Raw genomic sequence first — 27,572 nt, forward strand, 5'->3', positions numbered from 1 at the left:
ATGTGTGAAAGAACCATAGCAGAGTACAAAGAGGAACTTTCTCGGACAAAAGAAGAAAACAAAAGACTACGTCAACTACTGGACGCTGTTTTCAAGAAACCTCAAGTTGTGTTACACAGAACAGGTTTGTTTACTTCTTACTCTCACATGTTTACTAACTTTATATTTCATTATTAACATGAACATGACTTGTTAGATTAATTGTGATTAATAGGTGTAGTCAGACACATGATTGTTATTGTGTTATTAATGTGATTATCAGACAGCAGTCATTTCCATTAGATAATGTTCAAATATAGGTGATTTGGCACACTTATAATTAAAATAACAAAAATAATGTTGTTTTTCATCAGATATGTACTAGTATTGTATATGTGGATGGGGGCCCTGCTTTGGAAATAATGTGTACCCCTTTCAGAGATCACATTTAGTTCCACTTCAAACATTCACATGATCCACAATGAGATGAGATGGTATAACGTGAACAGTTTTGGAACTTTCTAACTCGGGGAAAAAACGGGATCTCGTTGGAAGCGCGATGTATTGGGTATAACAAAATGGTGTCTGCCAATGTAGTTTACAGTCTCACTACATCAGTAGTTGTCAAACTTTTTTCACCAAGTACCGTATTTTCCGCACTATTAGCCGCACCTAAAAACCACAAATTTACTCAAAAGCTGACAGTGCGGCTTATAACCCGGTGCGCTTTATATATGGATTAATATTAAGATTCATTTTCATAAAGTTTCGGTCTCGCAACTACGGTAAACAGCCGCCATCTTTTTTCCCCGTAGAAGAGGAAGTGCTTCTTCTTCTACGCAAGCAACCGCCAAGGTAAGCACCCGCCCCCATAGAACAGGAAGCGCTTCTTCTTCTACTGTAAGCAACCACCCGCCCGCGTAGAAGAAGAAGAAGCGCGCGGATATTACGTTTCATTTCCTTTGTGTGTTTACATCTGTAAAGACCACAAAATGGCTCCTACTAAGCGACAGGTTTCCGGTTCATGAAAAGACGCAATCTCTCCATCCGCACACGGACTACTATTTCACAGCAACTGCCTAAAGACTTTCAAGAAAAGCTGGCTACTTTCCGTGCATATTGTAAAAACAAGATAGCTGAAAAAAAGATCCGGCCAGAGAACATTATCAACATGGACGAGGTTCCACTGACTTTTGATATTCCTGTGAACCGCACTGTGGATACAACGGGAGCACGTACGGTGAATATTCGCACCACAGGGAATGAGAAGTCATCCTTCACTGTGGTTCTAGCTTGCCATGCTAATGGCCAGAAACTTCCACCCATGGTGATATTCAAAAGGAAGACCTTGCCAAAAGAGACCTTTCCAGCCGGCGTCATCATAAAAGCTAACTCGAAGGGATGGATGGATGAAGAAAAGATGAGCGAGTGGTTAAGGTAAGTTTACGCGAAGAGGCCGGGTGGCTTTTTTCACGCAGCTCCGTCCATGTTGATATACGACTCCATGCGCGCCCACATCACGCTGGTTTTTAATATATTATTAAAGTTTGACTGACCTATCTGACTGTTTTTTTGACATTCCTTTAGCGCAGTTAGATGCGGCTTATAACACGGGGCGGCTTATAGGTGGACAAAGTTTTGAAATATGCCGTTCATTGAAGGCGCGGCTTATAACCCAGGGCGCCTTATGGTGCGGAAAATACGGTACCACCTCAGAAAATACTTGGATCTCCAAGTACCACCATCATGAACAACATTAAAATACAATAGCATAGTAGGCCTTAATTATTCATTAAAAACAAGGAAGACACGTTATGTAACAAGTATATTTAATATTTTTAGTTACTCTAACATTACACACAGTTTGAACAGTAACACTGTGTTTGCATGTAGGAAAATAAAACACTGTACTTAAATAATGAAATAATAATTGGCGTACCACTAGGTGATGCCTGCGTACCACAGTTTACATCATATTCACATAAATCATATTTCTATTGTCTGCCCTAAATGTCAAAATATTTTTGTTTGTATCCCACCCATACCACCCCCACCCCAAAAAAAGAAAGAAACAACAAAAAAACAAAGTAATATCTACAAATACATCGATTAAATAAACAAAGAACAAAAAATAATAATAATACATTAATAATAATAATAATCAGAAATAAAACTAAATATAAACAGATGCATATATATATAAATATATATATATATATATATACATATATACATACATATACACATAAAGGGAGTAATCCCTTTTATTCTTTTTTTTTGCAGTACAATCACTAATTCGAAAAATTAAAGTCAGGTTTATGGGGTGTGACATAGTTGACCCAGTTTTCCCAGTATGAAGTAAATTTCTCCAATTCATAATTAATAAAGGCAGTTATCTTCTCCATTTTATATACCGTATTTTCCGCACTATAAGCCGCCCCGGGTTATTAGCCGCACCTTCAATGAATGGCATATTTCAAAACTTTGTCCACCTATAAGCCGCCCCGTGTTATAAGCCGCGCCTACGCTGCGCTAAAGGGAATGTCAAAAAAACAGTCAGATAGGTCAGTCAAACTTTAATAATATATTAAAAACCAGCGTTCTAACAACTCTGTCCCAAAATGTACGCAAATGTGCAATCACAAACATAGTAAAATTCAAAATAGTGCAGAGCAATAGCAACATAATGTTGCTCGAACGTTAATGTCACAACACACAAAATAAACATAGCGCTCACTTTCTGAAGTTATTCTTCATTCGTAAATCCCTCGAATTCTTCGTCTTCGGTGTCCGAATTGAAAAGTTGGGCAAATGTGGGATCCAAAATGGCCGGTTCCGTCTCGTCGAAGTCATCGGAGTCAGTGTCACTGTTGTCCAGCAGTTCTGTGAATCCTGCCTTCCGGAAAGCTCGGACCACAGTTGTGACCGAAATATCTGCCCAGGCATTTACGATCCACTGGCAGATGTTGGCGTATGTCGTCCGGCGCTGTCTGCCTGTCTTAGTGAAGGTGTGTTCGCCTTCGGTCATCCATTGTTCCCACGCCGTTCGCAGTCGTGATTTGAATGCCCTGTTGACACCAATATCCAGCGGTTGGAGTTCTTTGGTTAATCCACCCGGAATGACGGCGAGTGTTGTATTTGTGTGCTTCACTTGATTTTTGACACCATCTGTGATGTGGGCGCGCATAGAGTCGTATATCAACATGGACGGAGCTGTGTGAAAAAAGCCACCCGGCCTCTTCGCGTAAACTTCCCTTAACCACTCGCTCATCTTTTCTTCATCCATCCATCCCTTCGAGTTAGCTTTTATGATGACGCCGGCTGGAAAGGTCTCTTTTGGCAAGGTCTTCCTTTTGAATATCACCATGGGTGGAAGTTTCTGGCCATTAGCACGGCAAGCTAGAACCACAGTGAAGGATGACTTCTCATTCCCTGTGGTGCGAATATTCACCGTACGTGCTCCCGTTGTATCAACAGTGCGGTTCACAGGAATATCAAAAGTCAGTGGAACCTCGTCCATGTTGATAATGTGCTCTGGCCGGATCTTTTTTTCAGCTATCTTGTTTTTACAATATGCACGGAAAGTAGCCAGCTTTTCTTTAAAGTCTTTAGGCAGTTGCTGTGAAATAGTGGTCCGTGTGCGGATGGAGAGATTGCGTCTTTTCATGAACCGGAAACACCAAGAAGCACCACCTTTAAAATCATCCAGGTGAAGTTCGCTTGCTAGCGCTGTTGCCTTCATTCGAATAGTGATGGTGCTGACACTTCTGCTTGCTGCTCTCTGCTCAACAACCCACTGTTCGAGTTTGTCCTCCAACAGTAGCCATCTTGCTTTGTTCCCTCGGAAACTCTGTTTTGTCTTCTTTACCTGGCGCAGGTCATCTTCTTGCTTCCTCCACCTACGCACCATTGATTCATTTATGTTATATTCTCTTGCTGCTGCTCTATTTCCGTGTTCTTCGGCATGACTTATTGCCTTAAGTTTAAATTCTGCGTTATACGCGTGTCGCTTAGTAGGAGCCATTTTGTGGTCTGGTCTTTACAGATGTAAACACACAAAGGAAATGAAACGAAAATCCGCGCGCTTCTTCTTCTTCCGGGGGCGGGTGGTTGCTTACAGTAGAAGAAGAAGCGCTTCCTGTTCTATGGGGGCGGGTGCTTACCTTGGCGGTTGCTTGCGTAGAAGAAGAAGCGCTTCCTGTTCTACCGGGAAAAAAGATGGCGGCTGTTTACCGTAGTTGCGAGATCGAAACTTTATGAAAATGAATCGTAATATTAATCCATATATAAGGCGCACCGGGTTAAAAGCCGCACTGTCAGCTTTTGAGTAAATTTGTGGTTTTTAGGTGCGGCTAATAGTGCGGAAAATACGGTATGTCCATTGTTGTTTCCATCCATTGCTTCAAAGTTGGGCTCTCCTGGGATATCCATTTCCTAGTAATAGTCTTTTTACAAGCCACCAGTAGGATATTCATTAAGTGTTTATCTTTCTTCAGCCAGTCCTGAGGTACATGTCCAAAAAACAAAGTTTTACTTTGGAGGGGTATTTCACGTTTGAAAATATCCTGTAGAGCTTGGTGTATCTCTTTCCAATAGTCCTTTATGGTGGAGCAGTCCCACAAAACATGGTAGTGATTTGCATTTGAATTCCCACAATTTCTCCAGCAGGCAGGGGAGTTGTTATCATAGTGAGACTTCTGAAAAGGTGTAATAAAAAATCTGATCAAACTTTTCCAGCCAAACTCCCTCAACTTGGGTGAGCTGGTACACGTCCATTGATATTTCCATATTATTGTCCATTCTTCCTCAGATTTAGTTATCTCTCCTTCCTTCTCCCATTTTGTTTTAATATATGAAGTTGAATATGATTTCATATTCAACAGACCCTTATACAAGCATGAAACACTTCTATCAATAATTTCTGAATTGTAGGCTTTTGTAAACAGTTCAATCAAACATATACTCGTCTTTGTGACACTTTTCACCTTCATATTAACAAAATGCCGCGACTGCAAATATCGATAGAAGTCTTGGTTTTCTAATATATATGTCCTTTTAATAGTTTCAAAACTAAGCATTTTTTATCTTTCATTACACTACATAAAACTGTTATACCCTTAGATATCCAGTCCTTAAATCTTGAGTCTAATTTATTAGGTGTAAACTCTGTATCATAGGCACACCATTTAAGAACTGCAATATCACTCTCGAGTTTGTATTCCTTTATGATCATTTTCCACACTTTAAAGGGGAACATTTTCACCAGACCTATGTAAGCGTCAATATATACCTTGATGTTGCAGAAAAAAGACCATATATTTTTTTAACCGATTTTCGAACTCTTAATGGGTGAATTTTGGCGAATTAAACGCCTTTCTATTATTCGCTCTCGGAGCGATGACGTCACGTTGTGACGTCACATCGGGAAGCAATCCGCCATTTTCTCAAACACATTACAAACACCGAGTCAAATCAGCTCTTTTATTTTCCGTTTTTTCGACTGTTTTCCGTACCTTGGAGACATCATGCCTTGTCGGTGTGTTGTCGGAGGGTGTAACAACACGAACAGGGACGGATTCAAGTTGCACCAGTGGCCCAAAGATGCGAAAGTGGCAAGAAATTGGACGTTTGTTCCGCTTACTTTACCGACGAAAGCTATGCTATGACAGAGATGGCAAGAATGTGTGGATATCCTGCGACACTCAAAGCAGATGCATTTCCAACTGGACTGGACAGATCAGCTTTCAGGAAAAGAGAGCGGATGAGGGTATGTCTACAGAATATATTAATTGATGAAAACTGGGCTGTCTGCACTCTCAAAGTGCATGTTGTTGCCAAATGTATTTCATATGCTGTAAACCTAGTTCATAGTTGTTAGTTTCCTTTAATGCCAAACAAACACATACCAATCGGTGGTTAGAAGGCGATCGCCGTATTCGTCCTCGCTTTCTCCCGTGTCGCTGGCTGTCGTGTCGTTTTCGTCGGTTTCGCTTGCATACGGTTCAAACTGATATGGCTCAATAGCTTCAGTTTCTTCTTCAATTTCGTTTTCGCTACCTGCCTCCACACTACAACCATCCGTTTCAATACATGCGTAATCTATTGAATCGCTTAAGCCGTTGAAATCCGAGTCTGAATCCGAGCTAATGTCGCTATACCTTGCCGTTCTAGCCGCCATGTTTGTTTGTATTGGCATCACTGTGTGACGTCACAGGATAATGGACGGGTGTATATAACGATGGTTAAAATCAGGCACTTTGAAGCTTTTTTTAGGGATATTGCGTGATGAGTAACATTTTGAAAAAAACTTCGAAAAATAAAATAAGCCACAGGGAACTGATTTTTAATGGTTTTAACCCTTCTGAAATTGTGATAATGTTCCCCTTTAAGGCTCCATTTCACCCATGGGTTATCAATGTTATTTATGTGGGTTTGTAAATAGTTATCCGCCAGGATTGCTTGTATGGGGATGGAGGGCATTTCTTCTTAAACAATTTTCCATTGAGCAATGTATGACGGGTTGCACCAGCATATCACTGCTCTTATCTGGGCTGCAAAATAGTAATATCGGAGGCAAGGTAAACCCCATCCTCCCTTTTGTTTGACCAATTGTAAAGTTTTGAGACAAACTCTTGGCCTTTTACTTTGTTATATATACCTTGATACCATTTTGTCCCATTCATTGACTTGGTTTTGGTTAATCTCTATTGGCAGGGTTTGAAATAGGTACAGCAGTCTTGGCAGTACATTCATTTTAATGGAATCAATTCTAGAACTAAGGCTAAAAAAAGGAATTAAGTTCTATCTTGCTATGTCATCTTTTATTTTTTTATGTATGGGTAGATAATTGTATTCTGATCATTTTGTTTGATCTTTTGGCAAATTAATGCCAATGTATTTAAAAGACTCTGTTTGCCATATCAGAGGGTAACTACTTCTGATTTCCCCTGGTGGGTTATAATTATATGAGTAGCTGGGTTTTACCTATATTGATTTTATATCCTGGTAGTTGACCATACAGTTCAAATGATTGCATTAATTTAGGGAGCGAGTATGTTGGGTGTCCGAGGTAAACCAAAATGTCATCCGCATAGCAGGCCAATTTATACTCTCTTCCTTTAATCATGATTCCCTTAATATCTTCATTGTGTCTAATAGACTGAGCTAATGGCTCTAGATATAATGCAAAGAGTAATGGTGACCATGCACATCCCTGTCTAGAGCCCCTTTCTAGGGTAAAACTGTTTGATAAGTATCCATTGACTTTAATCGTAGCAGTAGGATTGTTATATAGTGCCTGCATAGTTTTAATGATTGTATCCTGAAAGCCGAATTTATATAAAACTCTGTAAATAAAATTCCAAATGACCGAATCAAAGGCCTTTTCAGCATCCACACTTGTAACAATTGCTTCAATGTTTTTTCTTTGTATATGAGCCATAATATGTAGTGTCTTTCTTATATTGTCTTGTGTTTGTCGTTGATGTATAAAACCTATTTGATCATTATGTATCAATATAGGTAAAACATCTTCTAATCGTTTGCCCATAATGGAAGTAAATAGTTTATAATCTACATTAAGAACCGATATTGGCCTGTAAGATGCACATTCAATTCTATCCTTGCCTTCTTTTGGTATAGCTGAGATAATTGCCTCCCTCCAACTGAGTGGCGTTTGTGCCTTTTTTAAGACCCAATTCAGTGTGGGGAGTAAAACAGGTATTCATTATTTTTTAAATTTCTTATACCATTTAGCCGTGTAACCGACTGATCCTGGCGATTTTCTTAATTCAAGCCTACTAATTGCAACTTTTAATTCATTTTCAGTTATATCTGCAGATATTGTTTGGTTTTGTTTTTCATCTAAAATAGGTCAATCCAGAGAGTTCAGGAAGCTGTCAATTTGGGTTATGCTCCTACTAGAGACCTCAGAGTATAAAGTTTTATAAAAATGTTAGAAGACTTCCTGAATTTCATTTGGTTTAGTTTTTATCCCTTTTGTTCTTGGATCCCTCATTTTATGAATGGTGTTTTCTGCTATCTTTTTTTTTAGTTTCCAGGCCAGTATTTTCATAGACTTAGAGCCACTTTCATAGTGTCTCTGTTGCAAAAACATTAGATTGTTTTTAATTTCTTGTGTGGCCAAACTGTTTATTTTATTCCTAGTATTTCTTATTTCCCTTAATGTATCCTGTACCAAATTTAGTTTGTGTTTTCTTTCTAATTCTTTTAGTTGTTTTTTTTTATTAAGTCATTTGATTTTGTATTCTAATTTTTTTTCTTAAATGAAGATATTGCTAGAATTTTCCCTCTTAAAACAGCCTTCAGAGTGTCCCATAATATGTGTCTTCAGTATCTACCGTATTTTCCGCACCATTAGCCGCACCTAAAAACCACAAATTTACTCAAAAGCTGACAGTGCGGCTTTTAACCCGGTGCGCTTTATATATGGATAAATATTAAGATTCATTTTCATAAAGTTTCGTTCTCGCAACTTCGGTAAACAGCCGCCATCTTTTTTCCCGGTAGAGCAGGAAGCGCTTCTTCTTCTACGCAAGCAACCGCCAAGGTAAGCACCCGCCCCCATAGAACAGGAAGCGCTTCTTCTTGTACTGTAAGCAACCACCCGCCCCCGGAAGAAGAAGAAGCGCGCGGTGCATGCTGGGATATGTGACGTTTCATTTCCATTTGTGTGTTTATGTAAAGACCCCAAAATGGCTCCTATTAAGTGTGTTGTCTGTCTAATTATAAATAATGCAGACGAGGCGTGTTAACTGAGTTCTCAACGTTTACTCACAGCGTGCTCATAACCACATTCTAACTCCCAGCATACAACAACGCTTCTCAGGGCTACCGCGCATGCTCGTAACTATCGTTGCATGCTGGGTAGTGTAGTTGTTATATTTGCTAGCTCATAACATCACATTAAGAGACACGCTTACGCGCTTAATTCAATACTCGCCGTCATTCCGGGTGGATTGACAAAAGACCTCCAGCCGCTAGATATTGGTGTCAACAGGGCATTCGAAGCTAGACTGCTAACTGCGTGGGAACAATGGATGACAGAAGGCGAACACACATTCACTAAGACAGGGAGGCAGCGCCAGACGACGCCAACATCTGCCAGTGGATCGTAAATGCCTGGGCAGATATTTCGGTCACAACTGTGGTCCGAGCTTTCCGGAAGGCAGGATTCACAGAACTGCTGGATAACAGTGACACTGACTCCGATGACTTCGACGAGACGGAACCGGCCATTTTGGATCTCACATTTGCCCAACTTTTCACTTCGGACACCGAAGACTAAGGATTTACGAATGAAGAATAACTTCAGAAAGTGAGCGCTATGTTTATTTTGTGTGTTGTGACATTAACGTTCGAGCAACATTATGTTGCTATTGCTCTGCACTATTTTGAATTTTACTATGTTTGTGATTGCACATTTGCGTACATTTTGGGAGTGAACAGAGTTGTTAGAACGCTGGTTTTTAATATATTATTAAAGTTTGACTGACCTATCTGACTGTTTTTTTGACATTCCCTTTAGTGCAGCGTAGGCGCGGCTTATAGTCCGGGGCGGCTTATTGGTGGACAAAGTTATGAAATATGCCATTCATTGAAGGTGCGGCTAATAATCCGGTGCGCCTTATAGTGCGGAAAATACGGTAATCAATGTGTCATTGAACTCCAAGAAGAGACTATTTTCAGATTTAATTTGTGTCTTAAAGGATAGGTCATTCAGCAGACTTGAGTTTAGTTTCTATGTATTAATTTTTGCCCTCAGATTAAAGTCAATAGATAGGTATATAGGTGCATGGTCACTTAGATCTATCGTCCCAATTTCACAGGTACATATTTTATCTTTATCCTGTCATGATCCGTTACCCGGATCATGGCATGATTTATGTTGGTAATGTTTCTGTTTTAGTCTGTTTCCTGGGTGCACCCTCTTTCCCTGTTTACTGTTGGTTTCCATGGGCACTGATTCTCCTCGCCTGTCTTAGTTTTGCAATTAGTGTTCCCACCAGGTGTTTTGGTTAATCACTCCCCTTTATAGTTTCCTGTCACCCAGCAGTAGTTGCTGGGTCAATGTTTGCTTTAGGCAACGTTTACGTTCTCGCTGTAGTAAGTTTGTACGCACTAGCATTCCTTGTTTTTTCACCCTTGGTGACATTTTGTGTTTTTTAGCTCCATGCTTGCTAGAATCCTCAGTTTGTATTTTTGATCCTGCCTTAGAATAATTAAAACCTTAAATCTTACCTGCACGCCGCACCTGCTTGTCGTCTGTATTGGAAGGAACACTACCAGCGCAACAATGCGCCCCCCAAGACGTAACAGATTGACCCAGCCAGACGAAGTGTTCCTGTCCAACATGGACAAAGAAGATATCCTCCTGGAACTCCAAGCGGACACCCAGCCGTGGGAATACGAGGACGAAGCCGAGCTGCCTGAAGAAGACCTTCCGGCCGACGCCTTGGTAGCATGGGGACAGCTAATGGCTAAGTTGACGGAAGCACAGACCCGCTTCCTCCCCCACTCTCAAGCCACCCGGACGTCGTCCACCCCACCTGGTACGCGAAGGCTCGGGCAGTGGGCCAGCTCAGAGCAGGCACAGAAGGGGTACCAGATGGACACTTTGCCCTCAACGTTGTCTACCAGGCTTTTCCCGTGCGGCTTCTCCTCCCCTCAGACACCACCTGCTGGCAATTGTCCAGAAAGGCGCCAGCGGCGCACACGCACAAAGCCAGCTCCCAGGCTTCCTAGAGCCCACCCGCCCGTGCCCTCTGCTCCCGCCAAACTCGCACAAGCGCTCCCCCCACAGCTCCATCTAGCATCTGGAATCTGCTTCCTGAGAGGGGCGGGGGCAGTGCTGGTACCGTGTCAGCGGGGCCAGCAGACCTCCTTCCACTGAGGTTGCTGCCTGCCTCTCCTCCGCGCTGTCGGCTTCGGCCCCACTTCCTGCTCTGTCTCCTCTGTCTGCTGTGCTACGTGCTGCTCAGCCTTCACCACTTCCTATTCCAGCCCAGTCATCTTCCAAGACAAACCTTGAAAAATACAGTTCGGCTTGGGTGGATGAGTGGTACCGCAAGGTACTTATTGAACTGCAACTGGAGGAACAATCCCAATCAGCAGAAAACACTCCGCCTGCTCTTCTGGCTCCTCCCACGCTGACAGCCCAGACGCCTACCACTCTGACGCCACCATCAACCCTGGTAGTCCTGCAAACGCCATCCTCTCCACCTCCTGCTCCAGCGATGCAAAGCACACGAGACCCTGCAGAGACCGACCCAGTAAAAAGGGCATTGCACGAACAGGCCAAACAACTTGGACAACAGGAGGAACAGTTTGGCGTTCTTGGGGCTTGCGTCAACGCCATGGCGGAACGCCAAGACGCCCGCCTTGATGCTTTGGAGAGACAGCTGGGAAGTATACTCACCGCGCTGCAGGTGATGATCCCCCCTACGGCCAACCCAGCAGTCCAGCTGAGACATCCACCACCCGCAGATATTCCGTTGCCTGATTCGCCCCTGACTGCGCCCACGTCGACAGACGAGCCGCCTGCTTCGCCTCTGGCTCCGCCCACGCCGACAGACGAGCCGCCTGCTCCGCCCACGCCGACAGACGAGCCGCCTGCTCTGCCTCTGGCTCCGCCCACGCCGACAGACGAGCCGCCTGCTCCGCCTCTGGCTCCGCCCACGCCGACAGACGAGCCGCCTGCTCCGCCTCTGGCTCCGCCCACGCCGACAGACGAGCCGCCTGCTCCGCGTCTGGCTCCGCCCACGCCGACAGACGAGCCGCCTGCTCCGCGTCTGGCTCCGCCCACGCCAACAGATGAGCCGCCTGCTCAGCCTCTGGCTCCGCCCACGCCGACAGATGAGCCGCCTGCTCCGCCCACGCCGACAGACGAGCCGCCTGGTCCGCCTCTGGCTCCGCCCACGCCGACAGACGAGCCGCCTGGTCCGCCTCTGGCTCCGCCCACGCCGACAGACGAGCCGCCTGCTCCGCCTCTGGCTCCGCCCACACCGACAGACGAGCCGCCTGCTTCCATGGCGACGACGCTTCCTGTTTCCACGGCGACGACGCTTCCTGTTTCCACGGCGACGACGCTTCCTGTTTCTACGGCGACGACGCTTCCCGCGGCTTCCACGACTGCCTCACCTACCACACCTCCCGCGGCTTCCACGCCTGCCTCACCTACGACGTGCCCACCTCCTTGTGTCCGGCGGGCCGCACCACGGCGCCGCCCACCTCGTCGTTTCTGGACTATTCATGGACGCTTTTGGCGCCAACAGCAGCGACGTCCCAGACTTGGGTACAGGACTCAAAGACTCCTGAGGTTCTGGCGCCAGTCTCGTCCGCCTTCTCAACGGCCACAGACATGGCCATTCCGAGGTCGCCCGCCTCGACGATTGTGGCGACAATCTACCCGCCGCCGCCACCTGACTTGTCCCCAGTGGCTTCGGGGACACATGGCCTGGCGGCCCACCACCAAGTCATCCCTCTACCCTCCCGTGACTTTTGACTTTCTGGGGGGGGGATTGTAGTTTGGGACGTCTGGGATCCGTCCCTTAAGGGGGGGGGTTATGTCATGATCCGTTACCCGGATCATGGCATGATTTATGTTGGTAATGTTTCTTTTTTAGTCTGTTTCCTGGGTGCACACTCTTTCCCTGTTTACTGTTGGTTTCCATGGGCACTGATTCTCCTCACCTGTCTTAGTTTTGCAATTAGTGTTCCCGCTAGGTGTTTTGGTTAATCACTCCCCTTTATAGTTTCCTGTCACCCAGCAGTAGTTGCTGGGTCAATGTTTGCTTTAGTCAACGTTTACGTTCTCCTGTTTTTTCTCCTCGCTGTAGTAAGTTTGTACGCACTAGCATTCCTTGTTTTTTCACCCTTGGTGACATTTTGTGTTTTTTAGCTCCATGCTTGCTAGAATCCTCAGTTTGTATTTTTGATCCTGCCTTAAAATAATTAAAACCTTAAATCTTACCTGCACGCCGCACCTGCTTGTCGTCTGTATTGGAAGGAACGCTACCAGCGCAGCAATGCGCCCCCTAAGATGTAACATATCCTTTCCAAATGTTAGAAATAATCTATTCTTGTATAAAGACAGTGCGGAGCAGAGAAATAAGTATAATCCCGTCTGTCTGGGAAAAAGTCTCGCCATATGTCAATTAAGCCTACTTCCTCAAAAAGTGTGTTTATTTTCTTATAAAGGGGTTTCACGTTTTGTATTTTTATACTAGATGAGTCCAATGTTGGCTGTAAATATATATTTAAATCCCCACCACAAATCAAAAGACCTTTGGTTTCCGTTACCATAATATTGGTGATTTTTTGGAAGAAATTAATATCACTCCCAGGGGGTGTAGAGACATTCAATAAGGTGATTGGGTTCCCATCTAGCTTTCCCTTTACTAAAATAAATCTACCCTCCTTATCACCAAATTCCAATACTTTTTCAAAATGTAGCTTTTTTGAGATGAGGATTGTAACTCCTTTCCTATGTCCTAATTTATATGACGAACAAAACAAATGAGTGAAGCCCATTCTCTTTAGTTTTACATGCTCCTTGTCAGTCAAATGGGTCTCCTGTAAATATACTATGTGGGCTTGTTCTGTCCTCACCTTCGATAATATTTTATTGCATTTAATTGGGTTCAATAGGACATTAACATTAAATGATACACATTTTACTTTGTCACTAACCATATGTATTTACTTGTAAATGTACCAATAAAATATTCAAAATAAAACCTAGCAAGTCTACTCCCATAACGAAAACAACTGATATAACATAAATAAAACAAAGCAAAAATAACTAAAGACAATTAAAAAAGAAAAGTGTAGTTCCAAGGCAGGGGTCTCTAATAGATGCCCCTGAGTTGGGCTAGATAAAACGTCTTGCTGTGGGGGAAATCCTCTCCCAACTATGGGCTGAGGGCCCCCATCATGGCACTTGGTAGAAAGAGAAACAAAATCTCTGTTCATTACATAGATACATCCCTCATTTGTATATATTCTCATCTAGCTGGGGTTATTATATAAACGCAAATGTCTTGGAGTGAATTTAAAGTCACCTGTTTTGGTTCTGTTCATCTTACCAACACTTTAAGAAGTCAGTCAAAATTAACAGGTCCTCCGGAGAAGGCGATGATTATCTTCTGAAGGCTTGCAGTCTCTCCTTGATGCTTTTCTCTGGCTCCTCACATGTCCCCTCCCGGCTCCTTCCTCCCATGGTCTCCCAGGCGGAGCGGGACAGCTGATCCAGCAGGCTCTCCCTCGGTGTAGTCACGCTGACTGGAAGTCCTCTGTCCTTCATGTCTTTTGTTGCCTCCTTTGCTGTCCGGTACAACTGCGTGCCGTCCTCCTGGAACACTCGTAGTTTGGCCGGGTACGGAGTCTGGAAGCAGATATTTCTTTGCTTTAACACTCGCTTCGCTTCAGCATATTTTTTCCTCTTTTGCAGGACTGCTGGGAGGTAATCCTGGTCAAAATGCATTAGTCTCCCATTCAGAAAAATCTTCTTCTTTCCCCAGGCTTTGCTCATGACCTCTTCTTTCATCCTGTAGCGGAGGAATTTGACTATTATTGACCGCGGCTTGTCTTCTCTGTCTCCGGCGGGTCTTGGCCCTTTCGATGTCGAGTTGCGTAGTTGCGGGGATCTCCAACATGTCCCGCAGCAGTTTTTCCACAAACTCTGGCATGGACGGTCTCTCGGCTCCTTCGGGAACATTGTATATCCTCAAGTTCTTGTGTCAGGATCTCCCTTCATAGTCGAGTAGTTTGTTTTCTTTCTGATGAATGACTTTTATCATGTTGTTCAACACATACTCCACGTTTTGAATCCGGCCCTCCACCTTCTCAATTCGCTCCTCTCTGTCTGTTATTTGTTTAATGTTGGTGAGCTCGGATTTAATATCGTTCAGCTGTTCTTTTATGTCTTTTCGGAAGTCCCGAATCTCCTCCAGAACTTGGACTAAACCTTCGGCGTCCGCCTCCTTTGAGCGAGGGTTAGCGTTAGCACCGCCATCTTGTAGCTATACAGGGGAGCTGTTCGCGGACACAGAGCTTTCCTCATTTACAGGCTCTGCAACAATATTTCCTCGATTTCCTCTGGTTTTCCCCATTCTTGCCCCTTTTGTTTGTTCAGAGATTATCTAAAAATTTGGCATGTTACGGTCTAACGGGGCAAAATAACTTTTCTCACGAGGGAGATGTTACTCGAAGCTGCCATTCAGCTTGATGATGTCACCGGAACTCCTCAGACTCAGTTCTATGTTTTTTTTGGGTACAGAAAATGATGCAATGATCACTTAAGCCGCATACAGTAGTTCCACTTGTGAAAATCATAGACTGGTCAGAAGTAACAACGAGGTCTATGAAGGTTTAAAAGGACTCACTCACCCTGGTAGTATGCTTAATGAGCTAAGTGAGACAATGTTGGTGGCACAGCTTAGTGAAGATTTTAAAAATGGGTGCATCCTTTCAGGACATATCTGTGTTCCAGTCCCCAAGAAGATGTAAACCTGTATCAACATGTTTACACAAAACTCACACCCTCACTAAATACATTTTTCACTGTAATCAAATCTAAATAAAGTTATAATTTCACTTCCTGATTCTGACTTACATGCAACAATAAGTGAAAGTAAACATTTATTTTCAATAACCAAAGTAGTCAACACTTGAATTATTAAAAGAACATAAAGGTGACTGACTTTCCTTCCGTGTGTTGTAGATGGTCTCCAATTCCTAAAGAGGAATTGTTGATGGAGATACTCCATAAAACAGCACATAGGGAAACATGTTTTTGTTAAAAGTTCCTTTTGGCCCAGCCAACAAAATGACCACCCAAAAGTATTCTGCATGATAACAAAAACATACCATGAATGTTTTTTTTAAGTGATTTTGGAATTAGATTTGTTTTATTTCCATGATAATGAAGTTACGGTAATGACAATCTCAATATTTACAGCCTTTACATCAGTGAAGTTAAGAATGCCTCAATCAATGCTGCCTCGTACATATAAACATTTTCAAATTGACCCCCATCAAATTTCCAAGTCTTTTTTGTACTCACTGTACCACTTTTGAATTAATTTTAGGACAAAAGATGGTATTTCCTGTGTTTTTATTGGTTGTTTTGCTACACACTTTTAACACAACACACAAAAGAACACAAATAATCTCATTGTGTTTACAGTGTCAGTCCAAAACTATTTATTTTCTCTCTTTATCTCTTATCATTTATCTTATTGACTTATTTACCCAACAGATGTCCAGCAGCCCACCCACATGAAAGAGGAAGAGGATGATCCACAGCCCACACACATGAAAGAGGAAGAGGGGGATCCACAGCCCACCCACATGAAAGAGGAAGAGGATGATCCACAGCCCACCCACATGAAAGAGGAAGAGGGGGATCCACAGCCCACCCACATGAAAGAGGAAAAGGATGATCCACACATGAAAAAGGAAGAGAATGATCCGCAGCCCACCCACATTAAAGAGGAAGAGGATGATCCACAGCCCCCCCACATGAAAGAGGAAGAGGATGATTCACACATGAAAGAGGAAGAGGAGGATCCACACATGAGAGAGGAAGAGGAGGGAGAGTGTGTTGTAGAGCAGGAGGAGGATGATGTCAGCAAGTTTCCACTGACTGTTGTCTCTGTGAAGACTGAAGAGCATGAAGACAAAGCACCTGAGTCCTCACAGCTTCATCACAGTCCAAGTAAGCACATATCATTTTATTCTCAGGGCATTCAATCCATCACAACTGGACTGTTCACTTTGTCTTAGAAGACTCATCCAAGTAGGCTTCATGCTCATACACTTCAAGTCTTAAATCTAATCATTGGAATTTAGAGGGAAACTGCACTTTTTAGGGGATTTTTCTATCGTTCACAATCATTATAACAGACATGATGGTGGATATATAAAAAAAAATCACATTCGAACTAGGGCTGGGCGATATGGCCTTTTATTAATATGTGAATATGTTTAGGCCATGTCACGATACACCATATGTATGTGGATATTTTTAGGCCATGTCACGATACACCATATATATGTGGATATGTTTAGGCCATGTCACGATACACCATATATATGTGGATATTTTTAGGCCATGTCACGATACACCATATATATGTGGATATGTTTAGGCCATGTCACGATACACCATATATATGTGGATATGTTTAGTCCATGTCACGATACACCATATATATGTGGATATGTTTAGTCCATGTCACGATACACCATATATATGTGGATATGTTTAGGCCATGTCACGATACACCATATATATGTGGATATGTTTAGGCCATGTCACAATACACCATATATTTGTGGATATTTTGCCTTAGCCTTGAATGAACACTTGATGCATATTATCACAGCAATATGATGATTTTATGTGTCTACATTAAAACATTCTTCTTCATACTGCATTAATATATGCTACTTTTAAACTTTCATGCAGAGAGGGAAATCACAACTAAGTCAATTGACCAAAAGTGTATTTATTAAACAGTTTTTAAGCAGTGGCACAAACATTCATGTCATTTCAAAACAGAACGTGCAAGATTGTCAGAGACATTTTAAAACAAGCTATTAGTGCACTTTTGTGCATGATGTCACTAAGATGACATCAAAACAACACTAAATTAAAGTGTACTTTTTGTACAAAACGCCACTACAATAGTTTAAAATAAATAAAGTGCACTTTTGTGCATGATGTCACACAAGATATTTCAATAAGTGTCAAATAAAAATGAGCTGCATAATTGGAAATCAAATAGTGTATGTCCTTCACTATGTGGTAGGTTCCTGCGGACGTTGTCTCCTTCTGTTGTTGACTATTTGTTTCATACGGTGTTGATGTGGAAATGGTTGCTTGGGCATTTTGTGGGTGTGGCACTGAACGGGGATGTTGACATGCAGAGTTTCAAGCACTCTTCATTCTCTAGCGGGTGACTTTTCAAATTGTGCTACATTAGCAGTGCTGCTACTTTTTGTAGCAACGCTTTTGCAGCATACTTGTTCACCATCTACCTGCTTGAAGCCAAACCACCGCCAGATGATGGGCCTCCTGCTGTTTGTCTCGGGAATTAATTCTGCCTTCATTTGTTACCAGATTGGCACCTTCTTTCTCTCGTATTACCACTAGCACCACAGCTAACGTTACCATGCCGCTACCTGTCTGCTCCGTGAGAGCGTATGACGTTGCACACGTGACAGTATGTGACGTATGTAAGAAGGTGCGCTTGTTTTATGTCTCTGTGAGAAGGAGAGACAAGAAAGAGTGAGAAGAGCCTGTAGTGTAATGCCTGCAGCTAAAAGCAACTGTGTGAGAACGTATACTCCAATATCACCATATAGTCATTTTCTATATCGCACAGAGACAAACCCACAATATATCCAGTATATTCCATATATCACCCAGCCCTAATTCTACCTCATAAATGTAAATAAAAGTCCACTTGCAATGGAGCCAATGGGAGGTCCTCTATAACCATCCAAAATACACCAACAATACTCCATTTGCATTTTGTGACTTGAATGTCCACCAAGTGTTAGTTGAGTTGAGTTGAGTTGAGTTGTGTTGAGTTTATTTGGAACATGCAAGCATACAACATGATACATCACACATGCATGCATACAACATGATACATCACACATGCATGCATACACCATGATACATCACACATGCATTGAGAAAATTGAGAATGTTTATCTTCTTCTTTTTACTTTGTAAACACTTTAAGTGTGAAGAGTTTCTTGAAGTGGATCATATTAGTACATTGTTTGATTGCTTTGCTTTATCCATTCCATCATTTAATTCCACATACTGATATACTGAAGGTCTTAAGTGTTGTACGTGCATACAAATGTTTTATATTACATTTTTCTCTAAGATTATATTTCTCCTCTTTTGTTGAGAATTGTTGTACATTGTTGGCTAGCAGGTTATAGTTTGCTTTGTGTATCATTTTAACTGTTTGCTAATTCACTATGTGGTGGAATTTCAGTATTTGTGATTCAATAAATAAAGTGTTTGTATGTTGTCTATATCCAACATGATGTATTATTATCACTGATCTGTTATGTAACACAGTTAATGAATGAAGTGTACTTTTGTAGTTATTTCCCATATTTCTACACAATAAGTCAGATATGTAACACTAGCGAGCAGTAGAGAATATGAAGTCATTTTTGGCCCGGGACGTATTTTGCTTTATTCATTATTAAAATGTGTTTTGCCACCTTATGTTTTATATTTTGTATATGAGATTTCCAGTTCATTTTATCATCTATTAATACTCCTAGAAATCTGGTTTCTTTTACCCTTTCAATGTCTATTCCGTCTATTTGTATTTGTGTTTGACTTTCTCTTCTACTGTTACCAAATAGCATTATTTTACTTTTACTGAGATTCAAAGATTGTCAAAGCATCTTTTTAATGTGTTCATTTCTTCTGTTATTATTTGTATTATCTTCTGTGTGTTCTCTCCTGAACAAAACGCTGTTGTATCAATCGCAAATAATACTAACTTTAAATATTTTGTAACTTCACAAATGTCATCTATATAGAGATTGAATAATTTAGGTCCTAGTATTGATCCCTGAGGTACACCACAGGATATATTTGGTGTTGTAGAAGTGTGTTGGCCTATCTTCACGTATTGTTTCCTGTTGGTTAAATAACTTCTTATCCAGTTTAAGACCAACCCTCTGATGCCATATCCTTCTAGTTTTTTGATGAAAATATTGTGATTAATTGTGTCAAATGCTTTAGTTCGATCCAACAACACTGCTGCTGCACATTTTTTACTATCTATTGCATTGCTCATTTCTTCTGTCATTTCAATTAAAGCCATCAAAGTTGAAATATTAGCTGTGTATCCATATTGGTTCTCTTCTAGTATTCTGTGTTTGTTTGTGAAACTCTCTAATCTGTTACTTTTTCAATGATTGTAGAAAACTGTGGAAGTAAAGAAACAGGTCTAAAATGTGTAAATTGGTGTTTGTCCCTAGTCTTATACAAACCCTGTTTCCATATGAGTTGGGAAATTGTGTCAGATGTAAATATAAACAGAATACAATGATTTGCAAATCATTTTCAACCCATATTCAGTTGAATATGCTACAAAGACAACATATTTGATGTTCAAACTCATAAACTTTTTTTTTTTTTGCAAATAATAATTAACTTAGAATTTCATGGCTGCAACACGTGCCAAAGTAGTTGGGAAAGGGCATGTTCACCACTGTGTTACATGGCCTTTCCTTTTAACAACACTCAATAAACGTTTGGGAACTGAGGAGACACATTTTTGAAGCTTCTCAGGTGGAATTCTTTCCCATTCTTGCTTGATGTACAGCTTAAGTTGTTCAACAGTCCGGGGGTCTCCCTTCTGCTATTTTAGGCTCCATAATGCGCCACACATTTTCAATGGGAGACAGGTCTGGACTACAGGCAGGCCAGTCTAGTACCCGCACTCTTTTACTATGAAGCCACGTTGATGTAACACGTGGCTTGGCATTGTCTTGCTGAAATAAGCAGGGGCGTCCATGGTAACGTTGCTTGGATGGCAACATATGTTGCTCCAAAACCTGTATGTACCTTTCAGCATTAATGGTGCCTTAACAGATGTGTAAGTTACCAATGTCTTGGGCACCAATACACCCCCATACCATCACACATGCTGGATTTTACACTTTGCGCCTATAACAATCCGGATGGTTCTTTTCCTCTTTGGTCCGGAGGACACGACGTCCACAGTTTCCAAAAACAATTTTAAATATGGACCTGTCAGACCACAGAACACTTTTCTACTTTGTATCAGTCCATCTTAGATGAGCTCAGGCCCAGCGAAGCCGACGGCGTTTCTGGGTGGTGTTGATTTTGCCTTCTATAGGAGAGTTTTAACTTGCACTTACAGATGTAGCGACCAACTCTAGTTACTGACAGTGGGTTTCTGAAGTGTTCCTGAGCCCATGTGGTGATATCCTTTACACACTGATGTCGCTTGTTGATGCAGTACAGCCTGAGGGATCGAAGGTCACGGGCTTAGCTGCTTACGTGCAGTGATTTCTCCAGATTCTCTGAACCCTTTGATGATATTACGGACCGTAGATGGTGAAATCCCTAAATTCCTTGCAATAGCTGCTTGAGAAAGGTTTTTCTTAAACTGTTCAACAATTTGCTCACGCATTTGTTGACAAAGTGGTGACCCTCGCTCCATCCTTGTTTGTGAATGACTGAGCATTTCATGGAATCTACTTTTATACCCAATCATGGCACCCACCTGTTCCCAATTAGCCTGTTCACTTGTGGGATGTTCCAAATAAGTGTTTGATGAGTATTCCTCAACTTTATCAGTATTTATTGCCACCTTTCCCAACTTCTTTGTCACGTGTTGCTGCCATCAAATTCTAAAGTTAATGATTATTTGAAAAAACAAAAAATGTTTATCAGTTTGAACATCAAATATGTTGTCTTTGTAGCATATTCAACTGAATATGGGTTGAAAAGGATTTGCAAATCATTGTATTCTGTTTATATTTACATCTAACACAATTTCCCACCTCATATGGAAACGGGGTTTGCAAATTGGTGCAACTTTAGCTATTTTCATTTAGTTTGGGTATTTGAAATGATAGGTTACTAATATACATGAATGGTCCTGAGATCTCTTCTAGAACCTTTTTTATGGTTTCCATATCAATTCCATTACAATCAGTTGAAGTCTTAGATTACAGGATTATAACTATTTCCTCCTGTGTCACATTACTGAGGAACATGGAGTTGGGATTTGGCTCTATGGTATCATTATAGTCCTCAATTGAAACTGGGTCTGGAATCCTTTCTTCCAATATTTACAAAGAAATTATTGAAGCTTTCAACTACTTCCTTTATGTTGTCATTATTTGTGTTTCCGTCTAAGAAGTATTGGGGGTAATCCCCCCAAATATAAGCTTTGGCTTCAGCCTATTCCTTTTTCCGTCATTCTTTTTCTTCTCTTTTTGTGTGTAAATGTGTATGATTGTTAAATATGTATCATCTGTACTGTTAAACTGGTCACACAGAATGGTTGATGGTTGATTATATGATGGAAATAAACTTATTTCATTAAAATAAACATATGGGACGCAGGTTGTCTTACGTCAGCACCAGAAGTGGTCAAATCAGCTGCTCACCTGGCAGGTTTTTTGGGGATGAATAGGGAAGTCCTTCTTTAGCTGCCGTCTTGTTTTATCATATATTGCTGCCTTTGCACCTGTCAATGTTAATATTTTTATGCACATTAAATCAACAACAAATCTTGACTTTGGAGCAATTTTCACAGACTCTAGTATTAGATGCAATGTTATTGGGACCATGATTTATGTCATAACTTGTTCACACCTCCTCATATGGAAGATACTTTTCCTTCTTCATGTCTCAAGAACACACATACACACGCACACACACACACACACATTATTGTATGTGTGACCTTCTTGACAACCTCTGAAAAATGCCTACCACTTTAGGACCAGCATTTTTAAATATATAAAGATTTATATTTACAACATTAATAATATATACATACTATGCAATCATAAAAAAGGTAAGCTTTTTGTAAATTTGTTTTGGATTTAGTTTTTTGTAATTGGTTTTCAATCTTCATTATTTACCGTATTTTCCGCACTATTAGCCGCACCTAAAAACCACAATCTTTCACAAAAGCTGACAGTGCGGCTTATAACCCGGTGCGCCTTATATATGGATTAATATAAATATTTATTTTCATAAAGTTTCGGTCTCGCAACTACGGTAAACAGCCGCCATCTTTTTTCCCCGTAGAAGAGGAAGCGCTTCTTCTTCTATGGTAAGCAACCGCCAAGGTAAGCACCCGCCCCCATAGAAGAGGAAGCGCTTCTTCTTCTACTGTAAGCAACCACCCGCCCCCATAGAAGAAGAAGCCCCCGGATATTGCGTTTCATTTCATTTGTGTGTTTACATCTGTAAAGACCACAAAATGGCTCCTGCTAAGCGACACGCGTATAACGCAGAATTTAAACTTAAGGCAATATTTAACCAAAGAACTCCAACCGCTCGATATTGGTGTCAACAGGGCATTTAAAGCACGACTGCGAACGGCGTGGGAACAATGGATGACCGAAGGCGAACACACCTTCACTAAGACAGGGAGACAGCGCCGGACGACATACGCCAACATCTGCCAATGGATCGTAAATGCCTGGGCGGATATTTCGGTCACAACTGTGGTCCGAGCTTTCCGGAAGGCAGGATTCACAGAACTGCGACGAGACGGAGCCGGCCATTTTGGATCCCGTATTCGCCCAACTTTTTAATTCGGACACCGAAGGAGAAGAATTCGAGGGATTTATGAATGAAGAATAACTTCAGAAAGTGAGCGTTATGTTTATTTTGTGTGTTGTGACATTAACGTTCGAGCAACATTAAGTTATTGATGCTTATTGATTGCACATTTGCACATTACCGTACATTTTGGGAGTGAACAGAGTTGTTAGAACGCTGGTTTTTAATATATTATTAAAGTTTGACTGACCTATCTGACTGTTTTTTTGACATTCCTTTAGCGCAGTTAGATGCGGCTTATAACACGGGGCGGCTTATAGGTGGACAAAGTTTTGAAATATGCCGTTCATTGAAGGCGCGGCTTATAACCCAGGGCGGCTTATGGTGCGGAAAATACGGTACTTCAAGTTATTACGATCTCTCTCTCTCTCTCTCTCTCTCTCTCTCTCTCTCTCTCTCTCTCTCTCTCTCTCTCTCTCTCTCTCTCTCTCTCTCTCTCTCTCTCTCTCTCTCACACACTTGTTATTACATATGTTGACCAGATGTTGAGATATTTGCTGGGAGTCCATATTGGTTCTCCACCAGCGTCCCACTTTTGTTGATAAACAAATCTAATCAGCTATTGAATAGTTTTTCCATGATTTTGGAGAATGGTGGAAGTAATGAAACTGGTGTGTAGTTAGTAAACTGGTGTATGTCTCCATTCTTAGAAACGACTTTTGCAATTTTCATTTTGTCAGGGAATTTGCGGGTTAGAAATGATACGTTGCTGATATATCTCAGAGGTTCTGAAATGTCTTCTATAACCTTTTTCATGGTAACCATATCTATTCCATGACAGTCGGTTGAGGTCTTGGATTTGCAATGTTTTACAATTTTGATTATTTCTTCTTTTGTCACGTTCTTAAGAAACATGGAATTGGGATTTCTGTTTATGAGCTCACTCAAGTCCTCAACTGATCCATCATCTGCATTTGGAAATCTTTGTTCCACATTCTTTCCGATATTAACAAAGTAATCATTAAAACGTTCATCTATTTGGTTCATATTGTCATTTTTTGTATTTCCATGTAGAAAGTACTGGGGGTAATCTTTCTTAGCAGCATTTTTAATGATGCTATTTAGGATGCCCCATGTTGCTCTCATGTTGTTTCTATTCTTCTTTAATAATTGTCTGTAGTATTCCTTCTTACATGTTCCTAGTATACCAATTAGATAGTTTTTATATTTATTATACTTATTTTCTGCCTCTATAGATGTCTGTGTTATTAATATTCCATATAATGTCTTTTTTTTGTGACAAGCATTTTTCAGTCCTTTTGTCATCCATGGTTGGTTGTTTTTCTTTTGCTTCTTACTAACTTCTTTCCATGGGCAACATAAACATTGATATTATACATGTGGGCCAATATATATATATATATATATATATATATATATATATATATATATTTGATGTGGCAAGCTACTTTTGCAGTGTAGCTTGTAGTGTAGCGTGCTCCAATTCTCTGAGGATAGCTTAGCTCCATTTAATTGAGAGTAACTTGTAGCTTAGCTTACTACATTGTCCAGGTAGCTTGCCCATCACTGTCTATTTGGCCTAGCTCACATGTCAATAGTTTGAATACTGCAAACTTCAATACAGTAACACCTCATTTGTTCTGCAGACGTCCAGCGGGTGTCAGCGGGGAGTCATGAAGAGGAGTGGCACACCAGTGTGGGACAGAAGGAGCTACAGGCCCCCTCCCACATTAAAGAGGAGCAGCTTCATGATGAAGATGAAGCTCAGTCCTTACAGCTTCATCACAGTCAAAGTGAGGAGAACAGAGGGGCGGAGCTTGTAAGTCAACACATCACAGAAGCTGATGGAGAGCATTGTGAAGATATCAAGTCAGAACCAGACAGCATCTTTGCTCCACTGTCAGACATGGACCACATGATGTCACACTCTTCTGATCACAGTGACCACATCCAAAAACCTTTGGAGAGTAAAAATGACTCTAAAGGTGATACGAGACATCACACTAACAACAAACACTTTGACTGCTCTGAATGTGGGAAATCATTTAGACGGAAGAGTCATTTTACAAGACACATGAGAACACATACTGGAGAGAAACCTTTTACTTGCTCTGTTTGTAAGAAGAGTTTCTCCAGAAAGGAACAAATGACCATACACATGAGAACACACACAGGTGAGAAACCTTTTACTTGCTCAGCTTCTGATCACAGTGACCACATCCAAAAACCTTTGGAGAGTAAAAATGACTCTAAAGGTGATACGAGACATCACACTAACAACAAACACTTTGACTGCTCTGAATGTGGGAAATCATTTAGACAGAAGAGTCATTTTACAGTACACATGAGAACACATACTGGAGAGAAACCTTTTGCTTGCTCAGCTTGTGCTAAAAGATTCAACACTAATAAGGAACTTATATTACACGTGAGAACACACACAGGTGAGAAACCTTTTACGTGCTCCGTTTGTAAGAAGAGTTTCTCCACAAAACAGTACATGACCACACACATGAGAATACATACTGGAGAGAAACCTTTTGCTTGCTCAGCTTGTGCTAAAAGATTCAACACTAAGAAGGAACTTATATTACATGTGAGAACACACACAGGTGAGAAACCTTTTACTTGCTCCGTTTGTAAGAAGAGTTTCTCCAAAAAGGAACACATGACCAGACACATGAGAACACACACAGGTGAGAAACCTTTTGCTTGCTCTGTTTGTAAGAAGAGTTTCTCCAGAAAGGCACACATGACCACACACATGAGAACACACACTGGAGAGAAACCTTTTGTTTGCTCAGCTTGTGCTAAAAGATTCAAATCTAAGAGGGAAATGATATTACACATGAGAACACACACAGGTGAGAAACCTTTTACTTGCTCTGTTTGTAAGACGAGTTTCTCCAGAAAGGAACAAATGACCACACACATGAGAACACACACTGGAGAGAAACCGTATAGTTGCACTGTGTGTGATAAGATGTTCAGGTTTAAGAATCAGGACAGTAAACACAAGTGTGTAACAGTCATGGAAGCTGCAGGGATTTAAAAACACTTAAACAGTGATTGTGCTAAATGTAGTTTAAAAACACAGCATGTATAATATGAATGTATATTTGATGTTGTATGTAGTGCTGCTCAGTCCGAATGAGACTAACCCTAACCCCTAGCCCTAATAATATCAAATAAATAAATAAAAAACAATAATGATAATAATAAAACATGTGATTACTCGAAGGCTTCGATGGACATGCAAGTACCGAGACTACGATTTCCCTCGCCCGGACGCGGGTCACTGGGGCCCCCCTCTAAAGCCAGGCCCGCAGTTAGGGCACAATGGCGAGCGCCTGGTGGCCGGGCCTGTCCCCATGGGGCCCGGGAGGGCACAGCCCGAAGAGGCGATGTGGGTCCCCCCCCCTCCAATGGGCTCACCACACATAGCAGGGCCCATAGAGGTCGGGTGCGCTGTGAGCTGGGCGGCAGCCGAAGGCAGGGCACTTGGCGGTCCGATCCTCGGCTACATAAGCTAGCTCTTGGGACGTAAAATGTCACCTCGCTGGGGGAAAAGGAGCTTCAGCTAGTGCGCGAGGTGGAGAAGTTCCGGCTGGATATAGTCAGACTCACTTCGACGCACAGCAAGGGCTCTGGAACCAGTTCTCTCGAGAGGGGTTGGACTCTCTTCCACACTGGCGTTGCACGCAGTGAGAGGCGATGAGCTGGGGTAGCAATTCTTGTTGCCCCCCGGCTCAAAGCCTGCACGTTGGAGTTCAACCCAGTGGACGAAAGGGCAGCTTTCCTCCGCCTTCGGGTGGGGGGACGGGTCCTGACTGTTGTTTGTGCTTAAGAACCAAACGTTAGTTCAGAGTACCCACCCTTTTTGGATACACTCGAGGGAGTACTGGAAAGTGCTCCCCCGGGTGATTCCCTTGTCCTACTGGGGGACTTCAACGCTCATGTTGGCAACGACAGTGAAACCTGGAGAGGCGTGATTGGGAAGAATGGCCTCCCGGATCTGAACCCGAGTGGTGCTTTGTTATTGGACTTTTGTGCTCGTCACAGATTGTCCATAACGAACACCATGTTCAAACATAAGGGTGTCCATATGTGCACTTGGCACCAGGATACCCTAGGCCGCAGTTCCATGATCGACTTTGTCGTTGTGTCATCGTATTTGCTACCTTATGTTTTGGACACTCGGGTGAAGAGAGGGGCGGAGCTTTCTACCGAT

The 27,572-nt window shown here is 41.9% G+C and overlaps 2 protein-coding genes across 2 annotated transcripts; both read left to right on the forward strand.

Moving 5' to 3' along the window:
• Positions 1-16,785, forward strand: LOC140680185 (uncharacterized). The gene is made up of 2 exons (XM_072916569.1): positions 1-124; positions 16,259-16,785. Exons 1-2 carry the CDS (start codon positions 1-3, stop codon positions 16,783-16,785), a joined length of 651 nt encoding a protein of 216 aa, XP_072772670.1.
• A 1,282-nt stretch (positions 16,786-18,067) lies between these two features.
• On the forward strand, positions 18,068-26,541 carry LOC133570564 (uncharacterized). The gene is made up of 2 exons (XM_061923246.2): positions 18,068-18,116; positions 24,988-26,541. The coding sequence occupies exons 1-2, from the start codon at positions 18,068-18,070 to the stop codon at positions 26,391-26,393; spliced, it is 1,455 nt and encodes a 484-aa protein (XP_061779230.2). The 3' UTR covers positions 26,394-26,541.
• The last annotated feature ends 1,031 nt before the right edge of the window (positions 26,542-27,572 follow it).

The sequence above is a fragment of the Nerophis lumbriciformis genome, linkage group LG28, assembly GCF_033978685.3.
Source record: "Nerophis lumbriciformis linkage group LG28, RoL_Nlum_v2.1, whole genome shotgun sequence".
NCBI classification, from domain to species: domain Eukaryota; kingdom Metazoa; phylum Chordata; class Actinopteri; order Syngnathiformes; family Syngnathidae; genus Nerophis; species Nerophis lumbriciformis.